The 13,197-nt window shown below is 35.9% G+C and overlaps 1 protein-coding gene across 1 annotated transcript; it reads left to right on the top strand.

Annotated features, from left to right (window-relative positions):
* The first annotated feature begins 302 nt into the window (after positions 1–302).
* Positions 303–8,787, top strand: LOC110793157 (ATP-dependent zinc metalloprotease FTSH 7, chloroplastic). Its single transcript, XM_021997998.2, has 13 exons — positions 303–1,482; positions 3,855–3,920; positions 4,012–4,146; positions 4,227–4,292; positions 4,984–5,169; positions 5,273–5,359; positions 5,441–5,554; positions 5,652–5,776; positions 5,860–5,968; positions 6,738–6,863; positions 7,108–7,428; positions 7,510–7,633; positions 8,249–8,787. Exons 1-13 carry the CDS (start codon positions 586–588, stop codon positions 8,374–8,376), a joined length of 2,484 nt encoding a protein of 827 aa, XP_021853690.2. The 5' UTR covers positions 303–585; the 3' UTR covers positions 8,377–8,787.
* The last annotated feature ends 4,410 nt before the right edge of the window (positions 8,788–13,197 follow it).

Genomic DNA, 13,197 nt, shown 5'->3' with positions numbered 1-13,197 from the left:
TGGCAAACGTGCTAATCAAAGTGTTGCCATTTTTTTGAAACGGATGAAGCATTATGCAAGGTTAAAGACGATACATATGTATCTACCACATTTTAAATGAGTGGCCTAGACAAAAAGTAATAAGTGTAATACGCATTGTCTATCATGTCATGCCTACCATGCCCAATTTTAGTTATTTTATTGTTTAAGCATAGTGCTAAATGTGCGGTATATTATATCTTGTAAATAAAAACACCTCTCAGCAGTAATTTGTCGTGCGTGTAGTATCTATTTCGGGCCTCCTAGGCCAGAGCATTTACACACGAGGTGGGAAAGATAAGTGGATAAAAGAAAACGGAGGAAATTGTGACGTAAGATATATTACCGGTTAAAACATCGCCTCTAACCCAGGGAAAAATGGAATCAGCCGGTCATTATTAGAGGAGTATAGTCTCTCCAAAAGTCCAAAGATTCAACCTTGCATAGCCATTGAAGAAAGTAATCTTTCTGCAACAAAGTTCCATGTTTTCATGTTTATGATTCCTCACAAAATTGAAAAAATTCATCAAATCCCCAATTTTTGAGGGTTCTATATTTTAATTCGAAATGCCAGCAATTGTAGATAGACCACTAATTCACACCTCAAATCCTTGCTATAAACCCAGTTATTACTGCCATGGATTGAGCTATTTCTGTTGTCCATCTTCTTATTCTAGGGTTTCCATCCCCAATTTCATTCGCAATTCTTCAACACCTTCTCGATTACTTAACAATTCGTATCGGCAATTTAGGGTTTCGATTTCTAGGGAGTTATGCAACTCCTCTAATGCATGGAAGAGCATTAGTAATTCCAGAATTCGAGCTAATGGTTCTTGCGAGCAAGATACCGATTCTTCTACACCCGGTTCTTCTTCGTCGGAGAAAAACGACCCGAAACAGGGGAGCAAAGGAGGGTCGAATTCCAGCAACTCGTCGCAACCGTCTTCTTCTTCGCCGAGGAGAGAGAAAGAGGGGAAGAGCTGGTTTAAAGGTTCTGGGGGAAAATGGCGGTGGCAGCCATTGATTCAAGCTCAAGAAATTGGAGTTTTGCTTTTGCAATTAGGGATTGTGATGTTTGTTATGAGGCTTCTTAGGCCGGGGATTCCGTTACCGGGGTCCGAACCTAGGCCTCAGACGACGTTTAAAAGCGTAACTTATAGTGAGTTCTTGAGTAAGATTAATGGGAATCAGGTTCAAAAGGTTGAGATTGATGGAGTTCATATAATGTTTAAGTTGAAGAATGAAGGGGGAAGTGGTGTTTCGGAGGGTGCAATGAGGGGCAATGAGAGTAATTTGCAGGATTCAGAGTCGTTGCTGTTGAGGAGCGTGGCACCTACGAAGAGGATTGTTTATACTACAACTAGACCAGTTGATATCAAGACCCCTTATGAGAAAATGCTTGAGAATCATGTTGAATTTGGTTCACCAGATAAGCGATCAGGCGGGTTTTTAAATTCAGCATTGGTAAGTTGAGGACTTTGATTTTATTAGTATGCTTAATGATGAATGTGCAAGCTTTTAATTGTTGTGAGTTTCAACTGAAACAATATGAACCACTATTTGTATTTGAAATTGAGAATAACACCATACATATCAGCAAGCTTCAGCCTTTTGTTATTCATTGTTAAGTCTTTGATATGAAACATGTTTTATTCGATGACAAAGTACTGGATACAGGCATACAGCTTATTAGTACCTTTTCCCGTTGTGCAACCATTCCAATTTGCAATTTTTATGATGCTAGCCTACATCAGGAAAAAAATTAGGTGGATTCAGAGGTGTATTTTCACTTGTTGTGGCAACAATACAAGGTGACATAAATGGAAAAGGACCCTTCTTTTCTCGTTAAATTCTTGTTGTATGACGTAGGAGCTAGGAGTATGCTCCTGAGGTGCACCGCTTTCCCTTCTAAGAGCTATTTCTAATTGAGGTTGCCACATTCATTTTGATGCAATAGAAAGGTGATGATGTAAGCCGGATGAATGTTTATGTAATAGGGGGAGGAAATGATGTTCCAAAATAAAGACTTTCAAATTCTGAAGGAGTGAGTATTTCATGAATTAGGCTAAATGTCTTGACTCTTGAAACTGGTATGAAATGATAATGGTCATCCTTTTCTTTCCGCTTAAAATATATTTTCTGCTGAATTGTATACATAATTGTTTTTTCTTTGGTTGTTCTCAATTTAAGATGGCCTTGGTTGATATTCCTTGATTTGCTTTCCACGTTTCCTATTAAGGAATCATAATGATGATGTTACCTGAAGTCACTTTCCGGCTAGGAATCACTAGGTGAGGTATATAGAGCATTGCTAGAATGTCTTCATCTCTTTTATGGAGGGCTTCCTTGGCCCTTTTCTTGATAGAATACATCTTCACTACCTTAGGCCTGCTTATCATATGGCATCAGGATTCTTAACACTCAACTTGACCTCCCTTTTTTTTTCTTTCTAATGTGGGTGGGTAGTGTCCCCCCCACCCCCTCTCCCGTATATACCGCGTATTGACAAAGATGAACTACCATCACAACAGGCCGAACAAGGGTAATTTTTGGCCCAATTTCACACATTAGGTAGTGAATATCTTACCAAATCTAACACACATGTATTAGGTACTCCGGGGGATGGAAATGGGTGTGTGTGTGTGGGGGGGGGGGGGTTGTCAATCGTATACTTACTTTGTGTGCTATGGCTTGTTTCTTCTTCTACCATTTCCGTCAAGTGAGCTATTTTGGGAAATAGTGATGAATTTTTTTTATGCACTCACAACTCTCATGTGAACAAGTTTATCATTTGGGAAGCTCGGAGCCCAGCCTGAAGTGCTTAGCACTGCGTGTGTATGTTCTTTGGGATATTAAAAAGTTCTGAGGTCTTAATTGCCTATTTGGGATAGTAGAGTTTTTCGGAGATGAGATAGAAAATTTAGATGGGATATATTGAGTCTATAAAGTCTTACTTGGAGATGCTAGTAGTATGATTAGTTGAGTTTAGATTTACCTTAAGATTCAAGTTATCCAGTTTCGAGGATGAAAACCATTCTAAGAGGGTAAGGATGTAACACCCCATATATGTTTAAACATGGTTTTATTCTTTAATTGGGATTCTTAACGTAATTTCGTCCTAAAATTTTCCGAAATACTCCCATTAGTAACACAAGAGCATTTTATGATGGCTTTAACATAAAAGGAAGTTTTATTATAAAAAGCTTAATTAAGTCAAATGTTTTTGTAAAACATGTTATACCCATGAAGTATTGAGGCCCATTATTGATAACCTCCTAAGCGTCAATTTGATATTCCAAAAATTCTGATTTGTCTGCAACTACACTTTTTCCCTTATTACTCAAAAAAAAAAAAAAAAAAGAACCAACACCATTTCTTCTTCTTCTATCTCTCTTACGTGGAAAGCTATGAATTTGACAGCCGTTGATTGTTGCCGGATGTTCAAGGATTTCTTTCTTGCTTTGACTTGCACGCCTACTCATACAACTCGTGGGGATAAGTTCTTCCTCTTCATATAGTAGTATTTTTAAGTCTCAAAATGACCTTTTCTGTTATCGATTTATGTAAACCTGAACTCCTGATACCTTTTAAAAAAATCTACGAAGTATGTTGTATATTATTGGTGAAATAATTGATTATAAGTTATTATGTCCTTTGCATATCCCAGTTTCATGATTTATTGTAATTTGTATTTCTTTGTTTCCCCATTTTCTTATTTCCATTTCCTGATTTCCAACATAGGTGAGCTTCCTCTGCTACCTTTTTATATCTACAGCATGTGTATGATGCAATAAGACAACATACTTACATGCTTCTGATTTCAATTGCATTTGCAGATAACCTTGTTCTATGTTGCTGTTCTAGCTGGACTTCTCCAGCGATTTCCAGTTAATTTTTCACAGGTGTGCTACTGTCTCCTCCCTTCTTCACAAAAAGGTTCTTTCCATAAGAAACACATCTCTTCTGTGTGTTTACTGGCTCTTTCATGTACAGAATACAGCCGGTCAGCTTAGAAATCGTAAATCTGGGAGTTCCGGTGGTACAAAAGTATCCGAGCAAGGAGAAACCGTTACTTTTGCGGACGTGGCAGGTGTTGATGAGGCTAAGGAAGAATTAGAAGAAATTGTGGTACCTAACTTGGCCTGAGGCTTGAAAATTTCAGTGTTTTTTATATATTAATGATGGCCATATTTCTGCTTAATGAACAGGAATTCCTAAGGAATCCAGATAGGTATGAACGACTTGGAGCACGTCCTCCTCGTGGTGTTTTACTGGTGAGTATGCTTTGACATTTATTATAATACAAATACAATAACTCCTCCCTCTTTTATTTTCCAGTTTACATTATTGCCGCACCACTTACTTAGAACATTAATATCATTAATCATCTATTATTGAAGTTAAAATTTTGAAAATAAACATTGAGGCAAATCTTACAACATCGGACATAGTAACGTTTGTTTTTAATACTATACTAATAAAAAAAATATGATCAAAGAGGGTCTTATTATACGAGAGTCCTATTCTTTAAAAGACTTCAATATTCGACCGCTGTAAGAGGGATGATAATACATTGTACTAAAAATTATTTTCAAGCACCATTATTCCATGTTGATATTGGCTTACAGAAACATATTTCTCTGGTTTAATAAACTAGCTTTGTTGTTAGGTTTATTTATGTGTGTTCTTTGATAAATCATCTATTTCGGTGCTACTCTATTTGTGAAGTCTAGATATCAAATATGAACTACTGATGTGAATTATCCATTTACCCATTCTTTCATATCTCATGTCATATTTAATTCTTTGCTGACATCGTATTGCTCAGCATCTCATATACCGAAATAGTCTGTTCTTCTCATCCCGCATGATGTGTTTTCGACACACTTGGTGGTACTTGGTGTAGTGTATGAAATCGCTTGGTGTTTTGATCTTGTAGTGAATATTGGTTATGTTGTTCTGCAGGTTGGTCTCCCAGGGACTGGAAAGACTCTTTTGGCAAAGGCTGTTGCCGGGGAAGCAGAAGTTCCATTTATTAGTTGTTCTGCTAGTGAATTTGTTGAACTCTATGTTGGCATGGGAGCATCGCGAGTGCGAGATCTTTTTGCTCGAGCGAAGAAAGAGGCGCCATCAATCATATTTATCGACGAGGTTAGACTGATCAATTAGAGAACTCGGGTTTTATGAATGTCTTTTGGTACAATCAAGCTGGTGATTGTTGAGACTAAATAGTCTGTATTGTGGTTCTTAACAGATAGATGCAGTTGCAAAAAGTCGTGATGGAAAATTTCGCATTGTGAGCAATGATGAGCGAGAGCAGACATTAAACCAGCTGCTAACCGTAAAATTTCCACAAATTTTTTTTCTGGCTTCTGCAATTCTAAATGCATCATCATTTGGTTAACAAGTGCTTGCCTTGCAGGAGATGGATGGATTTGACAGCAATTCTGCTGTAATCGTTCTTGGAGCAACTAATCGTGCCGATGTCTTAGATCCCGCTCTTCGTAGGCCCGGTAGATTTGATCGAGTGGTTATGGTCCGTGTTTGATCCTTCTTTCTTTGGTCATAACTCTGGTATGTTTGAAGATTGTTCACCTTAAAGGTTTACCTGTATCATATGCTGTGCTCTTTAGGTGGAAACGCCTGATAAGATTGGAAGGGAATCTATACTTAAAGTGCATGTTTCGAAGAAAGAACTCCCTCTTGGTGGTGATGTTGATCTTAGTGATATTGCGCGTATGACTACGGGTTTCACAGGGTATTCACATGTCTTGTCTCCGATCCTTATCTTTGATATTGTCGTTTCCTTTTGTTGATGCATTTTAATGATACATATTGCAGGGCAGACCTTGCTAATTTGGTAAATGAAGCTGCCCTGTTGGCTGGTAGACTAAATAAAGCTGTTGTGGAGAGATTAGATTTTATACAAGCAGTGGAGCGTTCAATAGCTGTATGTCTTCTATCCTGCTAGTCCATGTTCCTTTATGAGTATATGCTTGGTTACGTAGCCTTGGATGTCCATGCATATATTTCAAAAACTGTTAGAAAGTATCTTCAATAAGATACTGCTAGTCTGTGTTCCTTTGCGAGTATGCTTGATCATGTCCATGTAAATGTTTCAAATACTGTTAGAAATCTTCAATCCGCATAACGTTCTCTTTCTTTGATGAAGTTATTGCTAATGCTGGTAGTTCTTTTCCGATTCATGGAATCACTGCCTGGTTATATAAATTTACAATCATCAATCATCCTCTTGTCCAAAACTGAAAATATCATAATTTACTTAATCTGTCCAAGATAAATGTTCCTCATTGACTAAGTGTGTGAATAAATAAAGACAATGAGTAATGTGGAAGAAGTTTGTTTTACAAAAATTACCATGGTGTAATAATTAAAAAAGGTATTCAATGATGCACTGAAATTAAGTGATGGCCATTGTATGCAAATGTTGGGGAATTGGAACATGAGACAGCGCATCTAAGTAGGAACATTTTTACAAGACAAAACTGGGAGGGAGTAATTTACTGTGCAAAGGGAATAATTTGTAAACCTTATGATGCTACACTTGAAAGCAAATACCTTGGAAATATGCTCTTCAATAATCTCAAATTCTCAATACTTGAGATTATAGCTTATGTTCAGGTTTTGCATATCCATTTTTGAAATATGCATTCTGTAAATGTGTGTGTGCTTGATAGCCTAAAATTTTGTTCTTGCAGGGAATAGAGAAGAAAACCGCCAAATTACAGGGGATTGAGAAGGCTGTGGTTGCACGTCATGAAGCTGGGCATGCAGTGGTAGGGACGGCTGTTGCAAACCTTCTTTCAGGACAACCTCGGGTTGAGGTAAAGACATCCTCAGATCTTTGTACTCTTCTTTATGAAGAGGGATAGGAAGCAGCCATTAGACTTTAGCAGGTGTCATATTTCAGTAGTGTCTTGATTGAGGTTCCGAAAATTTTCCGTTTTCAATTGAACTTTGCTGTTGAAATGCAAGTTACTACTAAATTGCATCAACAACAAAAGGATGTTGTATATATCAAGAAAACCTTTGATACCATTAATTTGCTTTCTGGGTTTCTGTTTGCAGAAGTTGAGTATATTGCCAAGGTCTGGAGGTGCATTGGGCTTTACTTACACCCCTCCCACAAACGAGGACAGATACCTTCTTTTTGTGGATGAGCTGCGTGGACGACTAGTTACACTTCTTGGAGGGCGTGCTGCAGAAGAAGTTAGTTATGCAGGACGTGTTTCAACAGGTGCACTTGATGATATTAGGAGAGCAACTGATATGGCATACAAAGCAATAGCAGAGTATGGCCTTAGCCAAACTTTTGGCCCAGTATCTTTATCTACACTATCTAGTGGTGGGATCGATGATTCGGGGGCAGCTCCTTGGGGAAGGGATCAGGTTTTTGCACCATTTCCCTCTTTCAAGTTGTGAAATCTTTTATTTGATTTTTGTTTCGATTAACCTAAGACTGTAATACAGGGACATCTTGTTGATATTGTTCAAGGAGAGGTGAAAGCACTCCTGCAGTCAGCACTTGAGGTGGCATTATGTGTTCTACGTGCAAACCCAAGTGTTTTGGAAGGTCTGGGTGCTCATTTAGAAGGTATTTTCTGTGTTGTCTTTGTTTCTTTTACCCTAGTTTTTAGTACCCTGGAAACACAAATTGAGGGAATATATGCTAATTAGATTTACTAATACTTTTTTATGCTTTATTGATTTAGAAGGTTTTTGCACTTTGATTTGGCTGTTATTCTCTTATCTCTTAACTTTGGCGCTTGAATGATATTATAAACCACTAGAATGATATCCTTTCAGAAACCTCTCAAATATGGTATTGTCAATTACTGCTTCTATCTAGTCCAAGGTTGCCAAAAGATTGGCATTATTGTACATCAGGATGTAGCATTTTCCGAATTCTTAAAATTGTTGGACATTTATAATACTATGACTATCTCCACCTTAAATTTTTGTGTGTTCACTTTTCTTTTGAATTCTTAATTAAGGATAACTTTCCCGTCAAAAAATAAATACTCAGTAAATAATTAAGGATAACTTTGGAAAGTTCAAACATTAACAAGCTGAAAATTTAGAGAGTGGCATATTCTTGAATCTTGAGACGCAGGGAATTAATATATAGGCAAAGCATCAATGTTATCAAGTATGTCTATAAATGCATTTCATGATCGAGTATTTACTTAAAATTGTGTATCCTGTGTAGAGAAAGAGAAGGTAGAAGGCGAGGATCTACAGGAGTGGTTAAAATTGGTGGTTGCACCAGCTGAACTGTCGGTCTTTGTTCAAGACAAGCAAGAGGCGTTTCTCCAATTACAACGAGCTCCTGAATGAAAGCTTTATAGCTTGTTATTTGGCATCGGACATTCTAGGAGATACTTATTTACTGTTTTATCCTATCCTGTATACAGTATACACCCTTTGTTCTGATTTCAGGGAAGCGCATATTTCAGCTTAATCTTTATCCCTGACAGCAACTTACCACTTTTGACAATCAAAGAGGTGATGATAATGGAAGATTTGAAGCACTGCGTAGATACTAGATAATCAAGGGGTGAAACAAAATCTACTGGGACAGTGCTTGAAATCACAAGAAAGATGTCAGCTTTGTATAATATCGAAATTCTTCTGTACATTTAATCATTATTTCAGGAAATATATAGTCATTGTAACTTTTGGTTATTTCATTTGTATATACCTCTGCCTCCATCCATGGAAATATTAATCACAAATCAGTTTCACTTCCTTCTGCTTTTCCTTTGCTTTGATTTACCCTTCAATTATACTACTTGTTAACATAAATTATACTCCCTTGTCCCTCAATTCACTTCCTTATTTATTTATTTTGGTTATCTTGAAACCATCTCTTTTTCTTTACAAAGAACAACTTCTGTTCCCATCGCCTTTACATCGGCTATTTTAGTAATTTTCTAAATTTGATTACTTTTCTTCATCTTTATAAAATAAAGAATATTCCGTTTCCTCAGACATTATTGAAGGTCGTAGGGAGTACAAGAAAATTGTGATGGATCAACGTCAAATTAGCCTCAAAGGCCCCAAGACTTTAGTATGATGAGCAAATTAGCCCCTCACCTTTTAATTACAGCAACATTCATCCATGTTCTTTCCTGTAATACATGTATACTACTTCTGTTTTATACAGATCTTTACAGTTACTATTTACACAATATTAAGACAAGTAGAAAAGTTGGTTGAATATAATAAAATATGGATAAAATAAGAGAAATGTGTAAAAATGTGGGTGGGGTGTAAGAAAAAAATGAATAAAGAGAAAATGAATGGAAAATTGTAAATATTATGGGGTAGGAAGGATAAAATAGTAAATTTTCATGTCAAAAAATATAATAAAGCAAAGTGTAAAAAACATTATGAAACGGAATAAAACGGAAAATATAAAGATCATTTTGAAACGGAGGTAGTACTCATTATTTTCCCGCATAATTTCAACTGAAGAACATAAATCTCACTAGAATACTTGACGAATAAACGTTGAACAATGCATATTTGATTCTTTATTCTACTGCATATTTTTTTTTCCGGCATGATCTCGGTGGTTTTTGTTTGCGCAATTCTTGGGTCGTTCTCTTCAACTTAATAAAAAAAATATTGGGTCAATAAATTCAGATAAGTTGCAATCGGGTCCAACAAATTGGGATGTTGGATTGATTGTGCGACGCAAGCCTAAGATCAAAATCAGTGAAGCTTGGGCTGCTTCTTTTCCTTCCTCTTGTGTTGATGGGCTAGTGGTGGTTGGGCCCAAAATATCAATTGGTCGCTCAAAACACAAAAGGGTTGCTTGTTTCCCTTTCCTTCTCAAACTAAAAGTTTTTTTTTTCCCTATTCTCCTTTTAGTTCCTCTTTGCGCAATAAGTAAATAAAAATATATATTAATCCCCATTAAGTATTTAATTCACCTAATTACAACAGGTCTAATAAGTTTCAATTATGTCTAATCATGTCCTATCAGGTCAATTAGGTTTAATCAGTTTCAATAAGTTAAGATAAGTTCGGCTTAAATAAGTTTAGGTTTCATCCGCTAAAAAGAACGCACCCTAATTGCTCCAAATCATCACAGTTGTTGCATCAACGTATACCAATAATCATCAACGATTCAACACCGCATAACTATCAGTCTGTTTTCCATCCTCGCATGACTATCTTCCACCGTATACTAGTCCTCATTCTCAAGTCATGTTATTAAAAATAGTACGAAGTATTTTAATTTTGTTTTTAAGTCTTTCATTGAAATTTTTTGGTTAGGTTTATATTTTCCTGTAAAATTATACCGAAAAATATTGAATAAATGTTAGTTTCATGTTGGTGAAAAGGTAAGGGACTGATTTTCTTCAACTAAAAGATACGAGTGTAGTTTAATTTTAACATCACTTCAAAGTGTTGAGGCCAATTTGCTACTTGCCCCGGAGCACCGAGTATGGTTGGTGATTTTTATTATAGTAAAGCAACAAGTTAAATTATATTATGTTAGTTCATCTAATTTTGACTGAAATTAACTTATTTAAATTTATTTTACATGAACTTATTTTTGCTAAAATGAACTAGTTTTTAAATTAAATTATATGAAGAAAAAAATTGCTAATTTTTTTTTTTGCTTATTAATGTAATACCCCCAATAAGTATCTCTATTCTAAAAACTAATTTTTCATCTAGATAAAACCTTAGAGAATTATTAGCACATAATCATACTAAATTAAATAAACTAACCTTAAACAAATAACTAAGAAGTCCCTACAACTTGGAAGTTGGAATCATTAAAGGCCCCAAAACCAAAGTCTGACTCTAAATGAAAACCCACACTTAAAATCCAACTTAGAAATCCAATTGAAAACAAACTAGATAATGCAATATAATGCAAATCCAAAACCAAATGAGAAATGTAAAACAAGTCACTCAGAAATCCCCAATGCAATTATCTACAAACCTGCAAAGACCAAATTGTTATTGACTCTGCAACCGTTGACCAAACAATTCAGAAATAAATGTGGATAATCACATGGTCAATAGGAATAACCATGACCAACAAACACATGAAAGCACATAATCAGTACAATCAAGTTATAACTACTAGCAACTTAACATGATCATTAAAATAAACCGCAGCAATAGTTCACATGAAGTAAGAACTAAGAACATTAAATTCACCTAGCTAGCTATAACTTCATATATACCAAACTAACACTTGATCATTGATACTTAATTAACTCCAGACATTGACTCCCCTTTCCAATATATTGAGTAGATAGAGAAACATAACAAGTTACCCAAATAATAAATACCAACTTGACTTGCCAGTGTGACAAAGTTAAACGATGACACAAGCGTGACTTCTTGTCACACAAGTTGAGGTCTCAAACTTAAAGAAAAGATGGACCCTTGATCATTGCGCCAATAGTAGAATACATATCGAGATATATCAGATACCCCAACCATAATTGTTTAATACATTGGACTTGCAAGGTCTACATTTTGTTACCCATCATGTTACACTTTACGTGATCAGTAAATTTGTACAAGTCGAACAAGACTCGATACCAATCACCAAAATAACAAGCAAATCAAATAGCCAACCAACAACCATTAACCACAAGTATCCAATTTAATCCTAAAGAATACAAGACCTTTTAATTAAGGTTTCCTGGTAACTCGATGAACAAAGGTACTCATTAACCAACTGGAATGGATAAATGCCACCAGTATTACCACAAATGGATACTCCAATCCTAAAACAAGGTCCATTAAGCTCTACCAAAGTAATGATTTACAAATAGAGCAACTGACACATAATAATCCTCATGTAGCATTATACCAATTAATCTACATGAGGGCCATCAAATAAGTTCCTATACATGTTAGATGTAAAATACATGCAACATATATTAAATAATCCAATATTTCTTGTACATGTTATAGTCACTCAAGACATACAACTTATATAATAAATCACATGATAAACCAATCATTTTCAACAAGTTGCATTTTTCAAAATAACAACTAACATCCAAAATCATAAGTAATACATATCATGAAAAATAACCAATCCTAAGATGATCGATACTAGTAATTTTGTTCGTTGTCTAGCATGGTAGTATGTCGATCCAAAGCATGTAGATTTAACGTACCTTGAATAAACAACCATTGGATCCACAATTATAATCTTTAGAAATCATCTAGGGAAAATCACCTCCTACAAACCAATAGGATTTAACTTATAAGGTGCCTTAAACATTTTAGTAACATTTAAATATGTAAAACCCCTTTTAAAATCATTAATCATCACGAAAAAGTACGGGCCGACACAAGTACGAAAAAAGCACAATCCGACACGAGCACAAAGTTGTGGGTCGTGAGCCACAAAATTTTTTTTTTTTTTGGAAAAATCACCACATGACACGACACGACAAAACACGCAAAATTTAGTAAAATTAGGCTTAGGCACGACACCCGACCTGACACAACAGGCCCCAGGCCAGAGCTCTTTTGAAATTTTTGGCCCCGCACGGCCCGACCCAACCCACACCATCTTTAGCCCCTATTAGTAGATATGGGCTATGAAGTTAGAAAAAGTGACGCCCAAACTATGGGCGACAGACCTTGGGAAACTACCTTATGTCAAAAATGATTTCGCTACACATACTTTTGGTGACGAAAAAAGCGTTATGGGAGGTTGGTTTTTTTTTATGCCCAAAGTCATTTTTCTTGTGCGTTACAAGCGGCAATTTTATGAACTAGGCTTACCCTGTTTATTTGCGTACTCATTATTGCATGGACAAACAAGGGTGAAATATTTTCTTAAGCTCATTGAAGACAGTAACAAAACCTACAAATCCCTTAACGTTTCAAGGGGACCGGGTAGGAAGCCTTTTCGTTTTCTGAACTATATGATTGACCATGTTGAATTTATTTCTACAGTTTATTCTTGTTGGAATAAAAACGTACAAGGGTGCTATGTTTCAGTTTTTTTCCAGGCTTAAAACGGTTAAAGTAGGCTTGAAAGGCTTCCACAAGAGAGAGTTTGACAATGGCGAAAAGAAGTTTTGCATACTTGTTGTTGATGAAGTTCATAATAAACTCAAAATAATTAAATAGTGACTTGCAGGGCCAAGAACAACAATGTAT

This window comes from Spinacia oleracea, chromosome 6, assembly GCF_020520425.1.
Source record: "Spinacia oleracea cultivar Varoflay chromosome 6, BTI_SOV_V1, whole genome shotgun sequence".
NCBI classification, from domain to species: domain Eukaryota; kingdom Viridiplantae; phylum Streptophyta; class Magnoliopsida; order Caryophyllales; family Amaranthaceae; genus Spinacia; species Spinacia oleracea.
The sequence above is the reverse complement of the archived record's forward strand: the minus strand, read 5'-3'. Positions and strand labels throughout refer to the sequence as shown.